The sequence below is a fragment of the Drosophila bipectinata genome, chromosome 3L (genome assembly GCF_030179905.1).
Source record: "Drosophila bipectinata strain 14024-0381.07 chromosome 3L, DbipHiC1v2, whole genome shotgun sequence".
Classification (NCBI taxonomy): domain Eukaryota; kingdom Metazoa; phylum Arthropoda; class Insecta; order Diptera; family Drosophilidae; genus Drosophila; species Drosophila bipectinata.
Window position 1 is genome coordinate 13,360,762 of NC_091738.1, and position 25,086 is coordinate 13,385,847.

A 25,086-nucleotide genomic window follows, 5' to 3' on the forward strand; every position below is an offset into this window, starting at 1 on the left:
AGTGGGCAAAAATGTGGATCAAGCAGCCGCAGCCGTCGCACAAAGGCCTTCTCTGTGCCCCATCCCCGTGCCCCATCCTTCAACATTCCTCCTTCCTTGTGGGGGAAATGCGAGCAACTTTTGCAAAATTGTTGCTGCCACCCGGCATCTGGCCGCCACTGACTGCCCCACATCCTTCGTGCACCGCAACGTGCATGTGGCTGCCACCTTATAGTTGCTGCACTCGCAAAAGGTTTTTAAAGCGTCTTGGGAATTTAGAGAATTTTCGAATGGAATTTAGAATTTCATATGAGACACTATAACCTTTTAAAAAAAATGCTTTTAAAATATGAAAAAATAATACATTAAATAATGAAGCTTTAAGGATTAATTAACGTTCTGGGGCGAATAAATCCTCATATTTATTTAACAAAAATATTAAAACCTTTTATGAAAATCTGATGGCAGATTAATGAATATTTGATCAGGGAAACAACTTAATTCTCTGTGTAGATCCCATCGAAGGGGTTACAAGGATGGCAGTGGGTCGACTGGCCTCGGGACTTGGGTCTTTCATCAGGCCAAAACCAAAACCAGAGCCAGGACGAGCGCCAGGACCAGAGCCAGGACTAGAGCCAAGACCGTAACAGAAACCGAACTCAGGTCTGAGGTGGCTAGGTGGCTGCTTTGTTTATGTGGCTCCATTTGGGCGCATGCATGACCCACTCAACCACCCAAACGACCCGACCACCAAACCACCGAACCACCCACCTCCTGTGGTTCTTGTTATTATTGTGCCGGGGCCTCAAGCTCTACGTGTGAGTGGTTTTAGTGTTGTTCTGGATTTTTAAGTTGTTTTCGTTGTAGTTGCTTGTTTATGTTGCCTTTTTTGTTTTCTCTTATCCTGAGGTAGAAAGAGGTCCTCTGTAAGTGGGAATGTGTGTGTGTTTTTCGCCTTTCTCGTCCTGTGTTGCATCCTCGTCTTTAGTTGCAATTTGAAAACTCACACACTGACAGAGCGAATGCTGACACCAATTAGGGCTGCGAGTTGTTGTAGTTGCAAGTTGCTGTTGCCCCTGCCGCTACCGCTGCTGGTAGTTAGTTAGTTTGGTTGCACTTTGTGCGTTGCATGTTTACAGTAGCCACAAAACATAATTTCTGTTTAGACAACTTCAGTCGGGGGCTCCAATTCCAGTTGCTACTGGCCACAACGAAGCCAAAACAAAAATCAGAAAAAAAAAAAATATGGGGAAACCCCAAAACGAGCAAAAACGGGGTCATAATTATCGCAGCAACAAAGACAGCAGCGGTAAACGATGTTGCCACAAGGCAGAGCAGCAGAAGGCAGAAGCAACCAGCCAGCAGCAGTGGCTAAAATTTTTGGTATAATTTTCACTTTGGCCAAGAAGAAAGTTTTTCGCTGCCGCATTGAATTTGCAACCAGCTTAGCCCGACCAACAGCAATGCCGGCAGCAACAACAGCAAATAGCTACAAAGTTCACGAGTTGATTAGAAAGTTTTTTTACCGCTGTTGCAGCTACATCCTTAACTCAATGCCACCAATACTCCAGCCTGCAACCTTTGCACTCAAAAAAAGAGGTTTGTCAACTTATTAATTTTTGTTAACAAGTTTTTTATGCAGGGCAGGTATTAGCTATCATGTAGTCTTTGAAAAGAGATCTGAAGTACCAGGTCTCATATAAGCAATTTTAAGAGGTCTTCGTAAGTACTGGATATCATATAATATTCTTAGAGCTTCTAGGTTATCATATAAGTGGCTATCATATAGTAAAAATGTCCTTAAAAGAGCTCTATAAAAGTACCAGGTATCTTATAGTCCATTTTGAGAGGTCTGATGAAGTACCATGTATGTTAGAAGTACCGGGTATCATATAGTGAAGGAATATTATTAAAACTATAACTATAAATATGCCTTTTTCTCACTGCATGGTTGCTAATGGCAGCGCCCCATGAGCTCTGCATATGCGAAAAGACCTCAATCCGGTGGCTTTAGCTCCCTACTCTCTATGGCACTATATGGCTCGTATATATATTTACAGTTTGCTTTGCTTTTTGGGAGGGCGGGTACCGAGTTGCCAGGGTAGCCGGCTTATGGCTTATCGCTTGGCTGCTTTGTCGCCGTAAACTATGCGAGCATCAACTTTTTGTAATTAATTTTTAATGTGTGCAAAATGTTTGTGAAAACGAGCATGTTGTTTGTCGCTAAGCCATATCAAGCGGATGTCGTTAGAACGGCTTATCAAGTGTGCTAAGAGGCGGATAAGCCACCGCCGATCCAAAAGGGGTTCCTCCTCCACATACACCATACTATTCCATAAGTCTGAGTTTATCCAGAGAAAATAATTAGATTTTGTTTTAAGCTTCGAATTCCGGATGTGAGTTAACTCTTGCAGACTTTTCTGTGCCACTAATTGCATATGACAATGCTGCATGGGCTTTAACCCAGCCATGAGGTGGAGACTGTACGGGTGTGAAAGGATGAAGGAGCAGCAACAGGACAACGTACAGTAGACCGCATGACGGGAATTGGCATTGGCAACTTGCAGCAATTTGCCGGAACCAACAATTGATTTACCCTCATCTGCCAGAGCTCTGAAGTTGCAGATACAGTGCACTGAAACAAAAGAATTATTAGTCCTTCGAGTTTTTAGTTCAATACTCTACAATACTATTTTTAAAGGACTTTGATAAAATACTCCAACTTTCATCCAGTGTAGCCATTTTCAGCAGCCCATCTATCGAACAACCATCCGTCCATCCATCAGATAAACGTTCTGCTATCTCGGATTCCCCCATTCAGCTCTTTCCTTTTGCACAAAACTCACTCACTCACTGTGTCCATGTTTTTGCGTTTGGCAACATTTTTGCAGAGATTTGCGTTTCAATCACATCGAGGAGCTGCCGGCGAACGCGTTCAGCGGCCTCCCCCAGCTGACGACTCTGTTCCTGAACGACAACGAGCTGGCCTACCTGCAGGATGGGGCCCTCAACGGACTCCCGGCCCTGAGGTTCCTCTATCTGAACAATAATCGGCTAAGCCGCTTACCGGCCACCATCTTCCAGCGACTGCCACGCCTCGAGGCGCTGTAAGTGAACCCGCCTTAATTAAGGATCCAGCTCGTCCAGCAATAGCCTTACCGCCTCACCGCTTACCATTTCAGGTCCCTGGAGAACAATGACATTTGGCAGCTGCCTTCGGGACTCTTTGATAACTTGCCGCGCCTGAATCGCCTGTAAGTTGACGATGATTCCTTTCTCCTTTTTTTTTTGGGTGAGGGAGGTTCTGATTTTCGTCTCTTCTGCAGGATGCTGTTCAAGAACAAGCTTACCCAACTGCCTGTGGATGCTTTCAACCGATTGCACAGCCTGAAGCGACTCCGTTTGGATGGCAATGCCATCGATTGCAACTGCGGCATCTACTCGTTGTGGCGCCGCTGGCACTTGGATGTCCAGCGTCAGCTGGTGGACATCACCTTCACTTGTGCCAGTCCCCAGCTCCTGCAGCAACAGAGCTTTGGAAGCCTCTCCGAACAGCACTTCAAGTGTGGTAGGGATCTGAAAGGGACTTCTTATTCATAGAGTTTTGAGAAATTATCTAAGGATTAATATTGTAATTATAATCCTCTTGAATATCATTTACAGCCAAACCACAATTTCTGGTGCCTCCTCGGGACATACAGGCCTTGAGTGGTGAGGAGGTAGTGCTGAGCTGCGAAGTAACCGGCCTGCCACGTCCCCAGGTCACATGGATGCACAACACCAACGAACTGGGAGAAGACCAGACCGGGTCGGAAGTCCTCGCCAGCGGGAGCCTGCTCATCCGGAGCGTGAGCGCCAGAGACATGGGCATCTACCAGTGCATAGTCCGCAACGAGATGGGCGAGCTGCATTCCCAACCTGTCCGTTTGGTGGTCAGTAATAACGCTGGGGCAGGAGGAGGAGAGCAGGAATCAGAGAACCAGGTGTGGGCGGTTGCCGGCTCATCACCCACGTCGTCCTCGTTACCCTCGCCAGTCACCTCACCCTCACCACCGAAATTTACCCATCAGCCTCACGACCAAATTGTGGCTCTTCACGGACCCGGACACGTGCTGCTCGATTGTGCCGCCTCCGGCTCCCCACAGCCGGACATACAATGGTTCGTCAACGGCCGCCAACTGACCCAGTCCAGGCCCGATCTCCAGCTGCAGGCCAACGGCAGCCTGGTCCTCGTCCAGCCCACCCAGCTGTCAGCCGGCACGTATCGCTGCGAGGCCCACAATTCTCTGGGTTATGTCCAGGCCACCGCCCGCATCGAGGTGAAGGGTGAGTTAATGGAGCGGAAAGGGAATGCAATTTGGAGAGGGTACTCCAGGAAGTGTGTATTCCGGGTTTTGCGTAGAATTTTAATATAAAATCTATGATAATATCAGTCATATGTACACCCCTTTTAAAAATTCTCCCCAAGAGAAAAAAATATGGTTTAAAATCACTTTCCTCGAAAATCACTCCCCCGCTAAAAGGACCTCAGTGATTGTCAGAGATCCTGTCACAATCCCAGTGCCACACAACCGAGCCGAGAGTCACAACTGTCGCGTTTCACTCAATTTGCAGTCGATTTAATTTGTTTTCGTCTGGAAACTGGACCGAGCCGAAGGCTGGGGACTGAAAAGGACACACTGGCCACACGGGGATGGAGCTGGGGACAGAATGTCCTGCACCCTCCGCTTGGGGCGTTGGGACTTGATGATGAAGCTTGCCATACTTTCCGTGGGAGGTAGATTGTGACAACTATGATAGCATCTGGTGGCAGTGATTGCTTAAAAGTTCGAATAGGAAACAGAGCCACAGAATCACTTTGAAATAAGTCACTCAACTTAGAAGAACTCCTTTAAAGTTCCATCCTGAAAAATGCAATTTAAGAAACAATTTTTTTAGTGCCGGCACATAGCCATAGAATATAAATGGCTTGGGGTTTTGGATTGGCGAACATTAAGGATATGTTCATTAAAAACGCCAAGGAGCCAAGAAGTGCATCCCGACAGGGGTTTAATCCCAAAAGCAAACCGGCACTTGAGCTTTTTATGTTTTTCCATTCATTATTGCTGTATTTGAAGCGTTTGTACGTGACTGTACTTTATTGCGCAATAGAAAGCACAAGGATATAGCTTGGGTGGTAGGATGCCATATATATGTGCTTTATGTTTGCCCCCATGGGGCAGGGGACTCCAGACAGACGGAGAGATAGGGGAAAGTGGATGCAACAACGCCTTGATGCAACAATGGCTCATTATAATTTGTGGTTGTCGGCAGAAAATGAAGTACGAAATTTATGCGTTAAATTTTGTGCAACATAAAGTGCAAAAATTATAAACTATTACCAGCCAGAGAGCTGGAGAGGGAGCTGCGGTTATCCGCTGAGTAGTGTGGGGACAACGGGGCGTATGAACTATTTAAGCAGTCAAGCGTGGAGCTTGGTCAGCATAATTAACCTGGCACACACACTACCACATGGACAAACACGCGTTTAAGCAAACACACACACACACACAAACAAACAGGCATATAAATAAGCAGGGTAAAATAAATATGGCGGGCCCGCCGGAAAGTATGCAGAGTATTTTGAATTGCATATTACCCATACGCCCCGTGGGAGCGTGTTTTGTGGGGTGCTAGGGGGTATGTTAGAAGCAAACAAAGGACTCGAGTCCTGCTGAAAGCAAAACCACAGGCAGTGTTTGGCGGTGCCATTTGGAGCACAAAAATTGCTAGAAAATCGTTCATACGACCCGTTGCATTTCTTCCTTTTGGTTTCTTTTTTTTTTCATTTATTTTTCCTTCTCCAGAACTGCCCGAAATTTTAATGCCACCACAAAACCAAACAATCAAACTGGGCAAGGCCTTTGTGCTGGAGTGCGACGCCGATGGCAATCCGCTGCCCACCATCGACTGGCAATTCAATGGCCAGCCCCTCATCCCCGGCGCCCGCACCGACCTCCTGCTGGAGAACGAAAACACCGAGCTGGTGGTGAGCACTGCCCGCCAGGAGCACGCCGGTAAGTAGGATAAAAGTGATTGCCCAAAACGGGTTTACATTTCATCTCGTTCGAATCCCCATTTTCTTTCAGGGGTCTATCGCTGCACGGCCCGAAATGAAAACGGGGAGGTGAGCGCCGAGGCAACCATCAAGGTGGAACGATCCCAGACGCCTCCGCGCGTCGCCATTGAGCCGAGCAATTTGGTGGCCATTACAGGAACCACCATCGAGCTGCCATGCCAAGCCGAACAGCCGGAGGACGGACTGCAGGTAAAGTTGAGCCGGAAAAACTTTCCATTTTATTTGCCCGCCACTTGTTGAGGTCCTTTTCCTTTACCTCACAGAGAAAATAATATCAGATATTGAATAAAAGCGTACCTTGTATATAATTTTCTTAACTAAACTCGGTTTTTTTCACTGTATCCTCAGATTTTGTGGCGCCGCGATGGCCGACTCATTGATCCGAACGTGCAACTGACGGAAAAATATCAAATTAGCGGCACGGGAAGCCTCTTCGTAAAGAATGTGACCATCCTGGATGGCGGACGGTACGAGTGCCAGTTGAAGAATCAGTTTGGCAGGGCCACAGCCTCTGCCCTCGTCACCATCAGGTGAGTGCGTCCACCCAGTGGGAAAGGGTATATATAAGAGAACAAAGGTAACTGAGAATCCGCATCCGAATCAAAATCAAACAGCTCAACTTTGAGCAAGGACCGCAACTTTAATTGCACCGCCGGTAAGGCAGGACAGGGGGGATCGGATCCAGGACTGTATAAAACTCCATTAAAATCCAAAAAGGGAAAACTTTTACTCAAAGGCCGGGGATGAGACGGAGCAGGGAAGTGGCTGGAAAAAATCAAAGGAGCAGTGCAATCAGAGGACGCACTTAAAATGCGTTTAAGTGCGCGGTAAACTTGCTTAATTAATTGAAAAATAGTTTTCCAGGAGAGAAAAGAAAATCCTACAAACTTAACGATACAGTGGGAGGTGGAAAAATGTATATTTTCCTAAATACTACTATTCTCTAATAATAAAATGCATTTAAATCCAAAAGCCTATGAAGTTTTTCAAGAGACACCACAATTGTTGTTCGAAACTTTAAAACTCGCCCTCAAATGATTTTTTAATCCCTGTGTTGGCGCCACAGAGCTAAATTGCTTGGAAACCACTGCCACAAAAATGGGCTTTGAAAGGAACATAAAACCATAAAATAAACCTGCCAGCTAGACTCCATGCACAGTGGATGGAAAGCCAAGAAAATTTGAGTGAAAAAACATCATTCCCTCCGGCCGACATAAACATCAAACTTACTGGCTTCTCCGGGACCGACTGACTGCCTGGCTGGTTGTTATCAAAAGCAGTTAACAGCTGGAAAAACTTGCTAATCCCACCGACAGGATCAGATCCACTGTGTTGTCAGCTAAACTGCAAATAAAATATGCACCAAGGCGGCGAACATCAAAAGGCGATGGTGGTGGCAGGGAAAGCACAAAAGTTGTCGCCAGTTGCTAGTTGCTAGTTTCCAGTTGCTAGTTGCCAGTTGCCAGTTGCCAAACTGAAAAACGTGCTAAGCCCGGAAAAGCTACGTGCAACACTCGCACACACACACACGCTCATTGCCATGAGGTGGCATGAAAATTCCTTTCCGAGGCAACCGCACAAGTTATCCAAATTGCCCAAATTGAAATTGAGTTGACAAGTTTCTTGTAGAACGAAGAACCAGAAGAGCCACACTCTCAAAAACCTAATAAATTTATGAAAAAAATATTTCATAAATTTCAATTTATTTTTCTCCAAGTGCACTACATAGACCCGATCTTAGTCTTTAACATTCGGTCTTCTTTTTGGAGAAGGATGTGGAAGTTTTCGAATTGTTTGTTCCAACAAAAAAGGACAAGACGTGAATTTATTGAGCAAATGCTCCCTGCATGCCTCTGCCACAGGCTGTAAATCAATTTGAGGCAGCTGTAAAAAAAAAATGCAGGGAGTCCTCGGACAGGGGCAGCAGGGTGCCAGGAAGTCCTGCCCATTAACCGACTGGCAAAGACCAATGATGGCCCACAAAAGAACCGCCAGGCAGCGGCTTACTTTCTGCTTACACAGCCATTTTCAGATGCATAATGCAGAAGGATAAAGGCAGCAAAGGACCCTGGTATATCCATGTGAGTGGGTGCTGGGGCTGGGTACGCACCATTTAGTGGCACGGCGGAAGCTGAATCGGCTTACAGTTTTGCGCCAGCAGCATTAGAAACTTTACTCATTACGCTGCCAACCTCAGTCGCCAAACCGCAGCAAAGCACCCGGAGACTGGCAGAGCCGGAGCCGGAGCCGGAGAAAAAATTATAAAGAAGAAAAGTACGGCGAGTGTGAGAAAGCAGCACTAAAAGTGAAAAACTATGTTGGAAGACAGCGCGGCGCCCAAGGATCTCCGGAAGAGTGGGGCCCGGTTGGCGCCACAAAATGTAAGGAAAAACCAGACCCAAAAACCGCTGAAAGCCCCGCCAATCCACCCGACCATCCAGCCACCCAGCCAGCCATTTCACCCACCAAACGTTGTTGCAAAAAAAAAACAAAAACAAAAACAACAAAAGGCAGCACACAGAAATCCGCCTAAGTTGTGGGTAATGCTGGCGTAAAACAAAAGCTTATCCTGTTACTGCTCCCGCTCCTGGAACTCAGATCCTGCGGACTAGCTTGATGTTGCTGTTGGCGAAAAGGCCAACCACGGAAATACATTGCCATACGCCGCAGCATGTGGCAGGGCGAGTGAGAGTGAACCAAGGAAGCCAAAAGAAAAAACTAAACAAAATTAGGGAGTAACTGGAGTTGAGGCAACTAGGATACCTAGAAGGATACTTCGAAGGAAGTATAGAATATTAGCTGAAAAATTGTCTTAACAATTGTGTTAGTTTTTTAAAGAAACTAGGTTCATTATTCCTCTAGAAATACTTGACTTATAGACCTATTAAGCAAAACTCTATAGTTATACAGATTACATAAATCTCAAAAATAAACAGACTCGAAATACCCTCGGCAATTGTCAACTGTAGAACAACAAACACCCCGCCACGTTGCACAAAAAGGAGCCGCAGAATGCCAGCGTCGAAATATGTAGTCCGTAACCCACTATCCACTGGCTGGCTGGAGTTCCGGAAAAGGTGGTGGACCCGGACTGGCAACTGGCAACTGATAGTGGCGGACTTTTGGCACTGGCGTTGGCACTGGCGCTGGCGGTGCAACAGGGTGTATTACGGTCGTTAAGTTATTACCTACAACGTCGCCTCCGCCTCCGCCTCCAAGAGGCCTGCGGAGCACAATGCCAAAGTTTACACAGTCGAAGTTTCCACAGGGAGCCAAGGAGGAGCATTCCTTGAACAGCCAGTGGAGAATGCCAGGCATGAATTGTTGTTAATGCCGCCTCCAACCAACCACCCACCGCGCAGGACCTCCTCCTTAACTTTCTGCAGTCAGAGTTGGAAAAGCGCAGCGCGGATTTTCCTTGACTTGGCGGGGGAAAAATAATAAAAAAAAAAGTGCAGAATAATTTCATAGGAGAGTCAAGCGGAGAAGGGACACCATAGAGTCTATGGCATTTTTATTAGACGATGTGGCGTGGCCATTTTGGCGACTCCCTCACAAAAGTCGCCGGCATTATGGTAATTAAAATGTGGAAATTCCCAGGAATAGCTTGATTGCTTCAGCACTTTGGGTAACTAACAGGAGTAAACTTTGGGACATAGAATTTAATTGAATTTTTAATCATTTTTAAAGGCATCCTTACGGGTTATATAGTTATTTTATCATATATTTATTTCGATCCACTTTCCGTTCCAGAAACAACGTGGACCTGGCTCCGGGAGATCGTTATGTGAGGATAGCCTTCGCCGAGGCTGCCAAGGAGATCGATCTGGCCATCAACAACACCCTGGACATGCTCTTCACGAACCGATCCGACCGGGTGCAACCGAACTACGGAGAGTTGCTCCGGGTGTTCCGCTTCCCCACCGGACAGGCCAGGCAGCTGGCCAGAGCGGCGGAGATTTACGAGAGGACCCTGGTCAACATCAGGAAGCACGTCCAGCGTGGCGACAACCTCACCATGGAGAGCGAGAAGTACGAGTTCCGGGACCTGCTTTCCCGGGAGCATCTGCACTTGGTGGCTGAGCTTTCTGGCTGCATGGAGCACAGGGAGATGCCCAACTGCACGGACATGTGCTTCCATTCGCGGTACCGTAGCATCGATGGAACATGCAACAATCTGCAGAACCCCACATGGGGCGCCTCCCTGACGGCCTTTAGGCGATTGGCTCCTCCCATCTACGAGAATGGCTTCAGCATGCCCGTGGGCTGGACCAAGGGGATGCTCTACTCGGGCCACGCCAAGCCCAGTGCTCGATTGGTGTCCACTTCACTGGTGGCAACCAAGGACATCACGCCCGACGCCAGGATAACGCACATGGTGATGCAGTGGGGTCAGTTCCTGGACCACGATCTGGACCATGCCATTCCCTCAGTCAGCTCGGAGAGCTGGGACGGTATCGACTGCAAGAAGAGCTGCGAGATGGCCCCGCCCTGCTATCCCATCGAGGTGCCTCCAAATGATCCTCGAGTCCGAAACCGTCGCTGCATTGACGTGGTCCGTTCGAGTGCCATTTGCGGCTCCGGCATGACCTCGCTCTTCTTTGACAGCGTCCAGCACCGCGAGCAGATAAATCAGTTGACTTCCTACGTGGATGCCTCCCAGGTTTATGGCTACAGCAAACCCTTCGCCCAAGAGCTAAGGAACCTTACCTCCGAGGAGGGACTACTGCGTGTGGGCGTCCACTTCCCGCGCCAGAAGGACATGCTGCCGTTTGCCGCCCCGCAAGACGGCATGGACTGTCGCCGGAATCTTGACGAGAACACCATGAGCTGCTTCGTCTCCGGAGACATTCGTGTCAACGAGCAAGTGGGCCTCCTGGCCATGCACACCATCTGGATGAGAGAGCACAATCGGCTGGCCAGAAAGCTGAAGCAGATAAACCCCCACTGGGACGGCGACACTTTGTACCAGGAAGCCCGCAAGATAGTTGGCGCCCAGATGCAGCACATCACCTTCAAGCAGTGGCTACCCCTCATCATCGGCGAGAGCGGCATGAAGATGATGGAGGAGAATAAGGGATACAATCCGCAGCTCAACCCGAGCATTGCCAACGAGTTCGCCACGGCTGCCCTGCGTTTCGGTCACACCATCATCAATCCCATCCTGCACCGTCTGAACGAGACCTTCCAGCCCATTCCCCAAGGACATCTGCCGCTGCACAAGGCCTTCTTCGCCCCCTGGCGGCTGGCCTATGAGGGCGGCGTCGATCCCCTGATGAGGGGCTTCCTGGCCGTGCCGGCCAAGCTCAAGACCCCGGATCAGAACCTCAACACTGAGCTGACGGAGAAACTCTTCCAAACGGCTCACGCCGTCGCCCTGGATCTGGCAGCCATTAATATCCAGCGTGGCAGGGACCACGGCATGCCCGGCTACAATGTCTACAGGAAGATGTGTAACCTGACCGTGGCCCAGGACTTTGAGGACCTCGCTGGGGAAATCGGTAATGCCGAAATCCGCCAAAAGATGAAGGAGCTCTACGGACACCCAGACAACGTGGATGTTTGGCTGGGCGGCATTCTGGAGGACCAAGTGGAGGGCGGCAAGGTCGGTCCCCTTTTCCAGTGCATGCTTGTGGAGCAATTCCGGCGCCTGCGCGACGGCGATCGACTGTACTACGAGAATCCGGGAGTCTTTACGCCGGAACAGCTCGTCCAGATCAAGCAGACCAACTTTGGCCGAGTGCTGTGCGATGTGGGCGATAACTTCGACCAGGTAACCGAGAACGTCTTCATCCTAGCCAAGCACCAGGGTGGCTACAAGAAGTGCGAGGACATCCCCGGAATAAACCTGTATCTGTGGCAGGAGTGCGGCCGTTGCAACGACAAGCCGGCCATATTCGACTCCTACATTCCACAGACTTATACAAAGAGAAGCTCGAGGAAGCGCAGGGATCTTGAAGGAAAACAAGAGCATGATGAGGTGCCCACTGCCGAAAGCTACGACAGTCCGTTGGAGGCCCTCTACGACGTGAACGAGGAGCGAGTGAGTGGCCTGGAGGAGCTGATTGGCAGCTTCCAAAAGGAACTGAAAAAGCTGCACAAAAAACTGCGCAAGCTGGAAGAGTCCTGCAATTCGGTGGACTCCGAGCCCGTGGCCCAGGTGGTCCAGCTGGCAGCTGCTCCGGTTACCGTGCCTGTCCAGGGAAAGCAAAGACGAAGCCACTGCGTCGACGACAAAGGCACCACACGGCTGAACAACGAGGTGTGGTCTCCGGACGTCTGCACCAAGTGCAACTGCTACCACGGGCAGGTGAACTGTCTGCGGGAACGGTGCGGGGATGTTAGCTGCCCGCCGGGAGTGGAGCCATTAACGCCTCCGGAGGCCTGCTGCCCACACTGCCCGCATGTCAAATGAATCACCCACAGCCAAAGAATTACGCATATCGACGTACACGTTTATCCGTAGTAGCCACACTCACTCTAATCGAAAGCCCAAGAATCACGAAATAAAATTTAACACCCAGCGGCCATCGCGTTAAGATCAAGTTTAATTGAAAATTAACTAACAATGTACTGCTACACATGTAATAAAATAAAGCACATTAATATTCAAAAACTGATGGTGAGTCTATATTATTGTTTCTGGCAACACAATCCCCTTGAAACCAAGCCTGACAGCACTATTCCTAGTCAAATTTTACATACTTCAAGTGGGTACCATGGGCCACCACCCTGTCGTCATTTTTGTGCTTTAGGGTGCAGTCAATGAAGGCCAGGTACTTTCCCACCTTCGACAAGCTCGCCTCTATGATCACATCATCGCCCAGCTTGGCGCCATTCAGAAAGTTTACACTGAGGTCTACCGAAACACCAGGATGACAGGGCTTGGACATCAGCGCGTAGGTGGTAATCATGTCCACGAGAGTTACTATGTAACCGCCATGTAAGAACTTATACATGTTTACATGGTCTTGATCCACCTTCAACTCGGCTCGACAGACTCCATCGCCACCATCAAGAATCTTAACCTGGAAAGATACATCTACTAAGACAATTATGAAATCAATCGTAGGTTCATTCTAACCTTTTCCAAATGATTCTCAAAGCCTTTGGACTTTTGAATGATTTCAGTAATATGTTTTACGAATTCCACGCCCTTCTTGCGGGTGCCCATTTTTCGTGCTGCTCCGACCCGGTGTTAAAACCTAGACAATCCAAAAGATACTGCCTAAAAAATATAAACATTTGGTTTGGAAGTGAGCACATAGGAGATACAACTGCAAGTACAGATACAGATACATAGATGGCTAGATAGGGTTATCTGTAAGGCTTTGCACTTGATCTTAAGTACTTCTGATAGTAATTAATGTGACAGAAAGGTTACATTAATAAAAATGTGTGGTTTGCTTTGATTTTTACACAGCGTTTCTCCGAAGTCTATCTTTTCAAGTGCCCTCTTCCGTGTGCTGGTTAAGAAAACAACTCACTTTGAGTTAGTTTTCAGTAAACAATAATTGCCGCATTCGACGAAATTCCAAAGAATGCGGAAGAAATTCCGGTATTCCGGCAAACCTAAATATTAATTTTGATGCAAATTGCCAACCAAAACAAAACACAAATCAGCTGTTTAAAATTCGATAGTCGATTTCGATTGATCGTAATCGGCGCCTTTATTTAAATATTTATATTTTATTTAGAACTTCTTATAATTTATTTTTTCATCATCAAACTGAATATATTTCACCTGTCCACCTTTGGCAAGTATTCTTCCATCCGACTTTAGCTTGAAGACACAATCCAGATAGGCCATTTTCTTTCCCGCTCGAACAGTATTTGCTTCGATCTGGACAACCTCTCCAAGCTTCGCCGGCGCTAGAAAGCTAACACTGAGATTGGCGGTTACGCCGGGATGGCTTCCTTTGGACATCATTGCGTAGGTGGTTACGTTGTCTAAAATTGTGGATATGAGACCTCCGTGCAAGGTTCCCTGACGATTACAGTGCTCTGGACAAACAGTAAACTCTCCCACAGCACGACCATTGCCACCATCCACCATTTTGATCTGAAAAATGTACAAAATTTTAGGAAAATTTATTACAGACTTGAAAAGTTCCATCTAAACAAAAAACAATTTCAAAGCCGCGCTCATTTATCGACAATTTGTTATGTAATATCGAAAGACAGCTGATTCCAATCGCTTGTCATTTAGCTTTTCTTTTGTAATGATTTTCATGTAGCTTTACCATTCTTAAAACACGGTCAAAACCATTGGAATTGCGACAATGGTCTGAAATTTTAACTATAAAATCAAAGCCTTTAGTTTTTCCCGACATTCTGCTTTAAACTTTTCCCGACGAAGTGAAGAACAGCAATGAGCAGAACGTCACAGGCAGCGGCGTTGAAGATTTTCAGAAATGCAAGGGTGTTGGGGCTGATACGAGTGTTTGAGAGCCCCAACTTTTAGTTTTTCGTGTTTTGTTTTGCTCGCCGTATACGTATAAACTGAAACTCGATAGATAACATATGTACGCTTACTAAGGGGATAATCTAGTAACGATTTTTAAAATTATCGCTTCAAGCTTTTTTTATCGAACTGCTGTAATAATGTAATAAAATAAAATAATATAATTTGGCCACAATAAATAATGAAATATATATGAAATATATGCTTTTATTACAATAGCTTTAAGAAATTATGAGCCTCTGGATTTTTTATAATCTTTTTTCAAGAGACATTCTTTTTTATTAGGATTTCTGAAACAAAAAATTGGATTATTTGTTCGAGAAATGACTTAATAATTTTGCTCATTCCTTGGCAAAGCCAATGAACTTGGTTTGGCCACCTTTGGCGACTATTTTTCCACCTTCCTTAAGCCTCAATACACAATCCAAATAGGCCATGGTCTTTCCAGCTCGAATGGTGGTAGCCTCGATCTCCACCAGATCTCCCACCCTTGCGGGTGCCATGTAGCTAACATTTAGGTTGGCTGTAACTCCAGGGTGGGCCCCTTTGGACATTAAAGCGAAGGTGGTGACATTATCCACGATTGAAGCTGTCAGACCTCCATGGAGGGTCCCCGCAAGATTCAAATGCTCCGGCGCTACAGTGAATTCTCCTACAGCACGCCCATCACCACCGGCCGTGATTTTGATCTAAAATATAGGGAATATATAAAAAAAACATAGTTAATTATGATTTTTTTAAGATTCAACGAAAACTGCAAGTCCTCGGCGAGGGATGGTAGTTTTAAAACCGCGCGCACTTATCGATGGTAATGGTTACATAATATCGAATGTATGTTCAATCGGCCATATGGGAATTGCAAACAACGGCGCGTCCCATTAATTTTACAAATTGTTTTTATAATTTTACCATTTTCATAATCCGGTCAAATCCTTTGGAATTGCCTGAGAATTCAGCAATACTTTTTACAAGCTCCGTGCCAGCTTTTTTGGCGGCCATTTTTCTGCCGGATTACAGATTTCCCGAACTTTACTCCACGAAATGACGAAAGGTTCTGAAAACGCTTCAAGCGATGGACAAGATTTCGAGAAATGTGAGTGTTTAGGTCATACTGGTATATATGTACATGAAAAGTATATAAAGTCCACGTGTAGTGAGTGTTTTGGTTTTGTTTTGCTCGCCTTGTACGCGTTATCTTTAACATATTTCTCGCTACCTTTCCAGATGAGGCCCTCAAGTTCCAGTGCCTCGCCAAGGGAGATGTTGTACAGGATTGCGTGTTGGATTTTGTGGCCAGCCAATGGGATGAAGGTTTCATAGCCCTGTTGGGCTCCAAGATGGATGTGGTCACTTTGGAAATGACCTCCCAAGCCCAGCCCCTTAATCCCTTTCCCTACACACCGTCGTTCATAGAATTGTCGGCCTCGGAGCCGCGACCACTGGATGCCCTAGCCGAGAAGGTCGATCTGGAAAAGATATACACCGATTGTCAGATCCTAGATGCCCAAGAGTTGGCTCTGGAAACGGTCTATACGGCGGTTTGCTCTTCGACCATCCCACCAGTCGTATTGAAGGCTGTAAAAAAAGCGCCGCATCTATTGCCGAATGGAAACTACCTCCTGGCCGTCCTCAACTCTCATGGAGCGCTTACACTGCTGACTAAATCATTGGAATGCACGCTATGGTGTCGCTTCGAAAGTCTCAATGTTCCCATCACTTTAAGGGATAAGCTCTTGCCGCGTTTCGAAGCAGACAAGATAAAAAATTTTAGCCAATACAAAGCCATGATGGACCAAGCCTGGATCACAATATTTGCTTGGCTTGGTGAGGAATCAAAGGACGTGGAGAACCATGCTTTGGTTCTGGGAACCGCCAATGGAAGCCTGTGGATCCTTAAGCTCTCGCCTGATGGTCAAACGCTACAAGATCACATCCATCAAGACACCACCTTGGATCGTATTTGCTTTCTGCATACTTTCGAAAATCTCCTGCTTGTAGGCGATGTCATGGGAAGGGTGCATCTGTACCGCTTCACCGAAGGCCCCAATCATGGACTGACCCTGGTCAAGGCTCTATGGCAGAGAACGGATCGTATGGGTCTGCAAGTGGGTACAATTACTAGAAGCTTGGAAGGGAACTGTTATTATATAACCTGCTGCAAAGCAGCACATTTGCTGACCTGGTTCATTCAAGGAGAGGACTGCCTAGAAGCCCGTTTACATGTCGGCGGAATAAAAATTACAGCGTTGTGTAGCCTGGACTACCGTAGTTATGCAGTGGGAACGGCAAGTCAGGAACTGAAACTCATTCAAGTAATTCACCAGGGTAGTCAGAGCCACTTTAAGATGCAGCCCGTGGCAGTGGAAGATATGAATAATGACTTCCAGGTGGTGGGACTCTCCACTAGCAGAAACAAAAATCTTTTGACGCTGCTCCTCTACCCCGTGAAGGAGTACATAAATGCAAAGAAAACCGAAAAAAATATGGTGTACGTTCAAGTGGGCCAAATCAAGGAGCATGATGTCCTGGCTCGGCTCTCTGATAGCCTGAACTCTGACCAACCTATCAATGGCTGTCTGGATTACCTTGCCGAACTTCGCATCAAGATATTTTCTCAGAAGGATTTACAGAAATACTCAAACTTTAGTCCGCTAGATGCCTTTAATTTTGGGGAACCGGCCACGGAAGACCAGCTACATAAACTGCAACTCAAATACCATGTCCTGACAACGTTAAACGAACTCCAACTGGCCTACTTGCACCTTTCCACGCTCATCAAACCAACGCAGGACGAACTGCAACTGCTCCTTGCCATGTTGGCCACCACACACATAAGACTTAGGCTCCAGTACCTAAGTTCCCTGGATAAGCTATCAGAGTTTCAGGAGCAGGCTGTGAACTGCATGCTGGAGGAGGCCCAGCGCCTATGTAGTGGCCTCCAAAAAGACTTAACGGGAGAGGAGCATCCTCTCAAGAACACCACAAATCATTTTCTACACCAAATGGAGAGACACTTTCAGGAGCTGCGGAAAGGGTTTGCCAACATCAGTATTAAAGATCCTGAAGGGCAGCAGGCAGCTCTGTTGTGTTCCATATCTTATGTGGAGGTAATGAGATATATTTTTTAAAATTAAACCACGTTTACTAACATTCCTCTTCCATAGATCGAGCCCAGCTTAGAGAATCGATACTGCAGTCTGTGTAGTCGGCAGGTTCTAATGGAGCTCCAGGATCTAAAGCAGCTGTTCGACCCCAACCTGACCCAGCTGGTGTGCCCCTTCTGTCATGGAAGCTATACCCAGGAGCTTTTAGCTGCATCAACGTAAAATTTATTTTCAACCTTAAACCAAGGCATACATATTTTTTGGGATCAATATTGGACATAGTCCCCAAAACGGAGAGAGAAAGTAAAAGATAATGAGGTGCAGCTAATACTGGGAAACATAAATAATGGGCGTAGTCTCGATCAGCAGGATATCCTGCTCCACCTGACGCAGATCGTGCTCCAGCTTACTCTTGCGCTGCCGCTTGGCAATATTATCGATTAACAGCGACATGGATTGATACTGCTTGGTCATCTCTGTCAAACTCATTCGAAGTCCCTCCAGAATCTCGTTGCGCTCGGCCTGGTCCATCACTCGCATTCCCGGCATTTCTGGTGGACCAGCTGCAGCAGCCGCCGCTGCTGTAACACCTGCAGCCCTGGTGTATCCCTTGATGCCGCGACACAGTTCCAGAAGACGCTGCTGCTCCTTGGCACAGATCGCATTCATTTCGGCCAGCAACTTTTTGGTTTTCTTCAGATAGACCGGCACCTTGCCGAAATCCTTGCGACAAATAAACTGAGGCACCAAACCCGAGTTCATCAGATTCTGTCGCGTACCTACGGGAGTGTCTACTACACGTGGCGGCGGTGGACAAGGAATCGTCTGACCCGCGCACTCACGGTTGCGTTTAATAAAATTCGCAGTCATGCCCTTCTTGTGACAACTGCCAGGACGTGGCAGCGGCGGCATGCCCTCGGTCTTGGGACAGACATGATCTCGTTCGCGCCGCCACTTGATGCCCTGGTTTTTCCGCAAATAGGCGCACGGCGGATCGATGGGAGTATGGGCACAGCCCATGGTTCGATGGAGGGACTTCTTGGCTTCGGTGAGGACGCGAGTGCCATCTTTCTGCACGATCATCGACAGCTTCTTGTCCTCGATGTTGAGGCGATCGCGGACTCCCCTGGCATACCTGGCAGCCTTCTCCACAATAGCTAGAAAATAAATAAATTAAGAAATTTGTTTTTTTTTTAAGTTAAAGCAACTTACGATGTCTAAAAACATAAAAGGACTCTTTGGGCCCACTGGCTTTTACAAAATCCTGCTCGCACTCCAGGATATTCTCATCGTGGTGGGTAATATAGACCAGCGACATGGTTGATGCAAAATGTAAGGTTGAAAAATCGGGGAACTCGAAATCGCGCTAGTTTACAGACTATTTGTGGAATAAATTGTTTTATATTGATTCCCGTTGCCAGGAATTTCTAAGCTGGCTGGGATTGTTTAAGCCTCGAAAACACCCGTTGCCATAGTTGAAGTTCTGGAACTTTGCAAACGGAATATGTGGGTTTGGTTATCCTGGAATATCTTCAAAAATGCACACCCCATTGATATTAATATGTAAATATAGTATATATTTTTTTTAAAGCACAAAATCAAGCAACAGCTTGTGTCGCATTTATAGTTTGTATATAATTTGTTTACCATATAAAATTCGTGTATATATATATAAATATTTCGCTTGCGCACATAAAATAATTGATTTGCGTTGTAAATTAGCACTAAGATCGTTTGTCATGGGTTGCATTATGGAATCTTAACAATAAAAAGTGTCATGGTTACCACTACGGAGCCTAACAATTAAAGTGGAAGTGTTGGAAGCACGATTACAGTACGAATTCGGGTGACACGACATGGGTTCAGATTCGTATTTGGATTAGAGATACAGATACAGATTCAAATCAGCACCACGAGATGATGGGAAGCTGGTGCAAACATAAGAACTAGATATGTGGATAAATGGGTGGTATTTGCACGGTTTTTTTTTTTCTATCAAGTGCAGGGAATGATCAGCAATGGATACTGATGAAGGCACTACATGATTTTGGATCCGCAACGTGGTCCTGGGTTTATTGCACGTTGTCATTTCAGGGGAAGTTGTATGGGTTACTCCTTGCTCTCCTTATTCCGCTCCTCTCGTATCCTCTTAAATGCCTCCGTCTTGACAAAGTCTACGGAGTTGTACACCACACTGCTGGGCACTGGAGCTCGGGCCGAGGCGGCATCGATGGGAGCCAGTCGCATTCCACCTTGGGCATTGCCGCCCTGCGAGTACAAGTTACCCACACTCATGCTCGAACGATTCAGCAAGGGGGGCTTGTTGGTCACATCCAGATCGAAATACTGCAGCTTATGCTCCGCCTGCGGTGGTGGCTGCTGCTTGGGAGCAACTGCCGCGGCACTCATCATGGCAGCCGCCGCCGAGGCTGTGCGCTGATGCTGCACCGACATGCTGCCGGGACTGTTGGAGTGTTGGCTGCGATACGGCTGGTGGCGCGGCAGGGTGCGGGTCTCATGCAAGTAGGAGGCTGCTTCGTGGACATCCGTTTCGTGGGGAAAGACCATTGTCGCACGACGGGGCGACATGGTTGCCGAAGTACCAGTCTGGAATGTGAGAACATTACTGAGTATGAGTCCCTAAGAAATTCCATGAATAAGTTACCTTGTAGGCATTTGGTTTGCACTTCCGGTCCACACTGGGCGGTCCAATGGGCTGCTGCAGCTGGGCAGCGCCCAGTTTGCTGGTCAAATGCTCCACCACTCCCACCGGGGGCTTGGCCGGACACTCCTCCGGTGGCTTATCCTCCACGCTCGGAGGAATGCCACTAGAGTTCTTCGGCTTCAACTTTCGGTTGACAGGCGGACAGTCCATATGCTCCATGAAATCGTATCGAAAAACATTGCCCTCCATCTTCGTGGGTGCGGCATTCGTATAGCAGTGGGGGCGAGGCAGCGTCCGAGCGCTGGTGGGGGAGGAAGGTGCATGAGCCCCACCCACCTGGCCAGGATTTGTGCTCGCCAAAGGAGTGGCACCAGCCCCAGCTGCCATGAGATTCGGTGTGGATGCGGCAATGGGATTGGTGTTGTGCGGACTGGTTACCGGCCTCTCACTCAGGAGCTGGTTCATGTTGTAGTAGGGCAGCTGGTGAGAGCGTGGAATGTCGTAGCTCTCCTCGATAAAAACGGAGTTGGCATTTCGTGCGGCCACGATGGCTGGGGAAGTGTTTTCCGTGTCTGACAACTGCGGCAGATCGCGGGATCTTAAAAATAGAAGATAATTATTAGTTTATAGTAGTTTCATGTTTAAATCCACTTACTTTTCATTCTCCTTGAAGTCCAATATGAGATTATTCTTGTTCTTGAGCACTTTGGCCAGCTTATCTAACGTCCGGTGATCACCCGCATCTGCCAGAGATGCTGCTCCCGCCTGTTTGGAATTCTTTTCAGTTGGCTGAACTACCGCTCCCCCTTCCTCGGGCATTTTGGAGAAACGCTGCGAGTAGGTCAGCACAAAGGACTCGTTTTCGATGGAACTATCAGATGGTCGTGTGCTGCGATCTATAATTCAAATCCAAGAGTTATCACATATATAGTTTTCTCTTGAAGACTATGTACTTACCCACATTCTCACGCAGGGGCAGTGGATGAGCCCACTCGTCGTCGTCGGTGAACACACTCTCGGAATCTGAGTCAGAGCGCTGCTTGCTAGCATTGACGTTCGCCAGTTGTTGCTGCAAACAGAAAAGATATCATTGAGAATGGGGAATAACCAACTAAAGGTGTCCAGAACCTACCAAACTCAAATTGGTGTTGGTTATCTTGGGGGAACAGGACTGATCGTTGGTCAGATTCAGACCAATGTTGTTATGACTCCGCGGTGTATCGTAAAACTTCGGGTCGAGATTGTTCAACGGTGTGTTTGGTATGCCTAGCTCTGCACAGGGGTTTCCGCTGCCGGGCAAGAACCTGGGACTCCCCGAGAAACACTCGCTGATGGGTATGTAGGGGCCAGAGGCGGTGCTGAGGGCGGGCGAGGCCTGAACGCTGCTGTGCTGTTGGGCGGCCGCCTCCGCCAGAGTTTGCTGAGTGAGAACCAGGTGCTCCGGAAGCTTCCGCACTACTCCATTACAACTGACCGCTAACCGAGCCGCTTGCTGTTGTTGCTCGGTGCTAAGCTCAGCCGCCCGTGCCTGAATTAAAGCACTATAGTTTAAATACAGAGCAGTGGCTGGCGATGGTGGCGGCTGCTGCTGGGCCGCCGACAGGAGCTCCTGCTGGTCAAAATTGGCATCGCACAGCATGGTCTCGCGATTGCTGTACTCCGTATTGACGTAGACCGAGTCTGAGTTATTGTTTCCTTGGTTGGTAGGCAGCGGCTGCTGGTCTATAACGGCTGGTCGCCGCATCTGGGCAGCACCACCGCTTCCAGTAGCACCTCCGGCTGTCGTTCCAGCCGAGGAGTGAAGCGAAGTGGTGGTTGTATTCTGAGTGGAGTTGCTCAGTCCCCCGCTGGAGCTGGTGTGCTGTGTTCGGTTTTCATCTGGGGGAGTTGAATAATGAATTATACCATCTATGTATAAAAGACAGGCTAGGCCACTCACCACCGGCTCCCACTGCCCCCAGGGGCAGTTCATTGGACTGCTTGGTGTCGTGCAGATGGCACACCTGGCAGATGCAGTTGACCCAGTCACGCATGTCCGCCTCTGTCTCAGCAGCCAGGTAGTAGGTGCGCTTGGGCGTCTTGATGTCAAACATGTACTGGAACTTCTGTTTGCGGTTCTCCAGCCGCAGGCCGCAGTCCACCTGCTCGCACTGATCCAGATCGATGACGCCCTTCAGCTTGCGACAGTGGTGGTCGGTGTAGTATTCGAGGCAGAACTGCTCCGGTATCTCGCCCTGTTTCAGTGTGAACCATCGGCGTCGCCAGCGCTAAAATAAAGAAAGAAGATTAGTCTGTGGGTTAAGTTGGTAACCAGGCTTACAACAGCTTCATTATAGGCACTAGTCAGACATGTTTGAGGTGATAAGCTTAAGATTTCTAAGAATCTAATGAATCATAGCACTGTCTAATCTGGGTTTTAAATTAGAAACTTTATTTTTACATTTTACAAACAAAGCAGTAACCGATAAGGCCTTGGATTATAGTGACAGGATATATGCCAGTATGTCTAGTTGATAGCCAATTATAGCTCCAAAGTCTTATCATCAGCGACTTGACTAACACACCTCTTCTGCAAAACAATATTGTGAGTTAAGTTGGACTGTGGATACTAAGAGGGTGCAGTCCATTAACGCCCCGACTGATCAGCTGAAAGACTGACTGGCTATATACTGGATATGTATGTGTATCATTACTATACTATCATCCACGGGTGGTGAGTAAGCGGATGATGATGAAGCCAGCAGTGGCAGTGGGCAGCGACGACGGCGGCAGTGGAGCTGCTTTTCCGCGAATCATATATAGCATTGACATTTTCTTGGGTAATACTATGTACTCGGGTTGGGGTTAGCACACCCACGGTTACCCCTAAGTGATTGCCAAACATTGGATTCTTCTTTTTTTTTTTATGGATTTTATTCTGGCCTGTATAATTTCACGCTTAATTGAATTATAAACAATAAACATAATGCCATACAGTCATAAACCAGAAATTGGCACCCCCAGGTGCCTGATATTTCTGATGTTTACATGATAATGATGGAAGTGGTGGGAAAATATATATATATATATTTTTTAATAATTTGGATTAATTCTGTTTTGAAAACCAATCATAGATTTTCATTTATACAATTTTTAGTTTACAATTAAGAATTTTTGTTTATAGTTCTCCACAAAGTATACCATTTTGTACAGTAATTCAGATCCAAACATAAACAAACAAGTACAGTGAAGCCGTAAATAAAGTTTGACGTACATCGTTTTTGGGGTGTTCTTGGAACTGTTTTGGTTCCGTTATAAGTGGTTTTCAATTTACACACACACACACACACAGATACAGACACACAACCATGTTAGCCCCCTATCGAAACAAAAACAATAACAATAAAAACAACAACAAGAAGCGAACAAGACAAGTGCGTCATTGTTTTTGTGTCTCCTATGCTTATATTCATGTTGGTGCGTGATGTGGCTTATCGCCAGTACAACAACAAGAAAAACAAGCTATTTAAGTACATATGAATATACAGTTAGAAAAACAAGTCCTCAAAATTATACCATTTGATAGATTTTTATATATAAATTAACAAAATATTTTAGATATTATTAATAAGATTTTCTCCCAGTGCATAACATAAATTCTCTTTGTGCATATGCTTTTTATAAGTACAGGGGAGGGGGCGGGGGTAAATAAATTTGATTAAAGGCAACAGTTGGCGGTAATTTAATACACGAGCCTCCTCTGTGGATCCCTCAAGTAAACATTAAACGGAAAATTAATTAAGCGTAAATTTAGACCAGCGGCAAAGCTGCTACAAAAACAACAACACAAACATGTTCCCACGCCATAAGCAAACATAAACATACACGTACACACGCATACGCACACCCATGCAGGAGAAAGAGAGATAGAGATGAAGCCATCGTCGGAAATCCATTCACATTTGCAATTATCGAAGACCCGCTCGTTGCGGTTTCAGCTTATTTGCATTCCAATCAGCATTGGATACCCCTTTTCCGCGGATTAATCATGAATTAAATATGGCAAACATATAGTCACGGCAAACACTCGCACACAGTCACGCACTCCTCACACACACACACAGTGGCAGGGTAATTGTTAAAAAAATGCCACTTCCATTATCCATAGTTTTTTTTTGGGTCCGTGACTCAGGCCAAGCCCCAAATTCGTTAAAGTCAGCGTTATTAAAGGCTTTAGATTGCGGGACACTGGGTAGGAATTTTCAAAATTATAGCAACACTCGACCACAGGAATTTCCTGTACGGGAAGTAGCTTGCTGGAAAATTGTTTATCACAGGCTCGCATCCGGAATTTCAGGCTCGGGGGTTTCCCGAAAAAATTGAACTTACAGCACGCCAGATGCGCTTTGTGGGTGGCGATTTAATCAGCCAGCCTTCGTAGAAAGTGCGATCCATTTTTTCAAGCGGATTGTAGGAAATTACTTTGATTTATTTCTATCCGCGCACACAATCTGCGTTTTGGATGACCGTTGGCTGGTCTGCGGAATACGCCCTGCAGTGTGACCGTGGACCGTGGAATACCAGCCGATAGTTTTTGCGATGAATTGTTTTTTAAAAATTATGAAACTATAAAATTATTAAAAATAAATAAATATATTTTGATGGTTTTTGAATAAATACTTTCTTTAATTTTCTGTTCTTAGCCACCATTTGTAAATAATTTTAAAAACTGGCGGAATAAGGAATGTTACATTTCGAATCGTATATCTTTAAAATA

At 46.8% G+C, this 25,086-nt stretch overlaps 7 protein-coding genes across 10 annotated transcripts in view; 2 read left to right on the top strand and 5 right to left on the bottom strand.

Moving 5' to 3' along the window:
- The window catches only part of Pxn (Peroxidasin), a 28,644-nt gene extending 15,931 nt beyond the window's left edge, over positions 1-12,713 (top strand). The window contains exons 3-10 of the mRNA XM_043213782.2: positions 2,871-3,086; positions 3,162-3,233; positions 3,306-3,547; positions 3,643-4,305; positions 5,826-6,035; positions 6,108-6,286; positions 6,446-6,627; positions 9,851-12,713. Of these exons, the coding sequence (XP_043069717.2) occupies positions 2,871-3,086; positions 3,162-3,233; positions 3,306-3,547; positions 3,643-4,305; positions 5,826-6,035; positions 6,108-6,286; positions 6,446-6,627; positions 9,851-12,512 (4,426 nt within the window). The 3' untranslated portion in view covers positions 12,513-12,713. The remainder of the gene's footprint in view (positions 1-2,870; positions 3,087-3,161; positions 3,234-3,305; positions 3,548-3,642; positions 4,306-5,825; positions 6,036-6,107; positions 6,287-6,445; positions 6,628-9,850) is intronic.
- On the bottom strand, positions 12,628-13,722 carry LOC108124916 (acyl-coenzyme A thioesterase 13). 3 transcript variants are annotated; one of them, XM_017240870.3, is made up of 3 exons: positions 13,585-13,722; positions 13,182-13,325; positions 12,628-13,125 (listed from the first exon to the last, which is right to left on the bottom strand). In XM_017240870.3, exons 2-3 carry the CDS (start codon positions 13,269-13,271, stop codon positions 12,784-12,786), a joined length of 432 nt encoding a protein of 143 aa, XP_017096359.1. In that variant the 5' UTR covers positions 13,272-13,325; positions 13,585-13,722; the 3' UTR covers positions 12,628-12,783. The 3 variants fall into 3 exon arrangements, with proteins under 3 accessions (XP_017096359.1, XP_070135720.1, XP_070135719.1); XM_070279619.1 differs by having other exon boundaries at positions 13,182-13,302; positions 13,585-13,711; XM_070279618.1 differs by having other exon boundaries at positions 13,517-13,657.
- A 1-nt stretch (position 13,723) lies between these two features.
- LOC108124915 (acyl-coenzyme A thioesterase 13-like) lies at positions 13,724-14,621 on the bottom strand. The gene is made up of 2 exons (XM_017240869.3): positions 14,341-14,621; positions 13,724-14,159 (listed from the first exon to the last, which is right to left on the bottom strand). Exons 1-2 carry the CDS (start codon positions 14,428-14,430, stop codon positions 13,791-13,793), a joined length of 459 nt encoding a protein of 152 aa, XP_017096358.1. The 5' UTR covers positions 14,431-14,621; the 3' UTR covers positions 13,724-13,790.
- A 160-nt stretch (positions 14,622-14,781) lies between these two features.
- Positions 14,782-15,607, bottom strand: LOC108124924 (acyl-coenzyme A thioesterase 13-like). Its single transcript, XM_017240884.3, has 2 exons — positions 15,471-15,607; positions 14,782-15,250 (listed from the first exon to the last, which is right to left on the bottom strand). The coding sequence occupies exons 1-2, from the start codon at positions 15,558-15,560 to the stop codon at positions 14,903-14,905; spliced, it is 438 nt and encodes a 145-aa protein (XP_017096373.2). The 5' UTR covers positions 15,561-15,607; the 3' UTR covers positions 14,782-14,902.
- Positions 15,529-18,367, top strand: LOC108124922 (uncharacterized). Of its 2 annotated transcripts, none has more exons than XM_017240882.3 (3): positions 15,529-15,654; positions 15,786-17,668; positions 17,726-18,367. In XM_017240882.3, exons 1-3 carry the CDS (start codon positions 15,603-15,605, stop codon positions 17,885-17,887), a joined length of 2,097 nt encoding a protein of 698 aa, XP_017096371.2. In that variant the 5' UTR covers positions 15,529-15,602; the 3' UTR covers positions 17,888-18,367. The 2 variants fall into 2 exon arrangements, with proteins under 2 accessions (XP_017096371.2, XP_070135710.1); XM_070279609.1 differs by lacking the exon at positions 15,529-15,654 and adding an exon at positions 15,679-15,714.
- Positions 17,868-19,097, bottom strand: LOC108124923 (enkurin). The gene is made up of 2 exons (XM_017240883.3): positions 18,878-19,097; positions 17,868-18,822 (listed from the first exon to the last, which is right to left on the bottom strand). Exons 1-2 carry the CDS (start codon positions 18,981-18,983, stop codon positions 17,990-17,992), a joined length of 939 nt encoding a protein of 312 aa, XP_017096372.1. The 5' UTR covers positions 18,984-19,097; the 3' UTR covers positions 17,868-17,989.
- A 124-nt stretch (positions 19,098-19,221) lies between these two features.
- On the bottom strand, positions 19,222-24,852 carry dos (daughter of sevenless). Its single transcript, XM_017240879.3, has 7 exons — positions 24,699-24,852; positions 22,270-22,597; positions 21,463-22,208; positions 21,288-21,399; positions 20,986-21,226; positions 20,331-20,928; positions 19,222-20,272 (listed from the first exon to the last, which is right to left on the bottom strand). The coding sequence occupies exons 1-7, from the start codon at positions 24,762-24,764 to the stop codon at positions 19,775-19,777; spliced, it is 2,589 nt and encodes an 862-aa protein (XP_017096368.2). The 5' UTR covers positions 24,765-24,852; the 3' UTR covers positions 19,222-19,774.
- Positions 24,853-25,086: the final 234 nt, after the last annotated feature.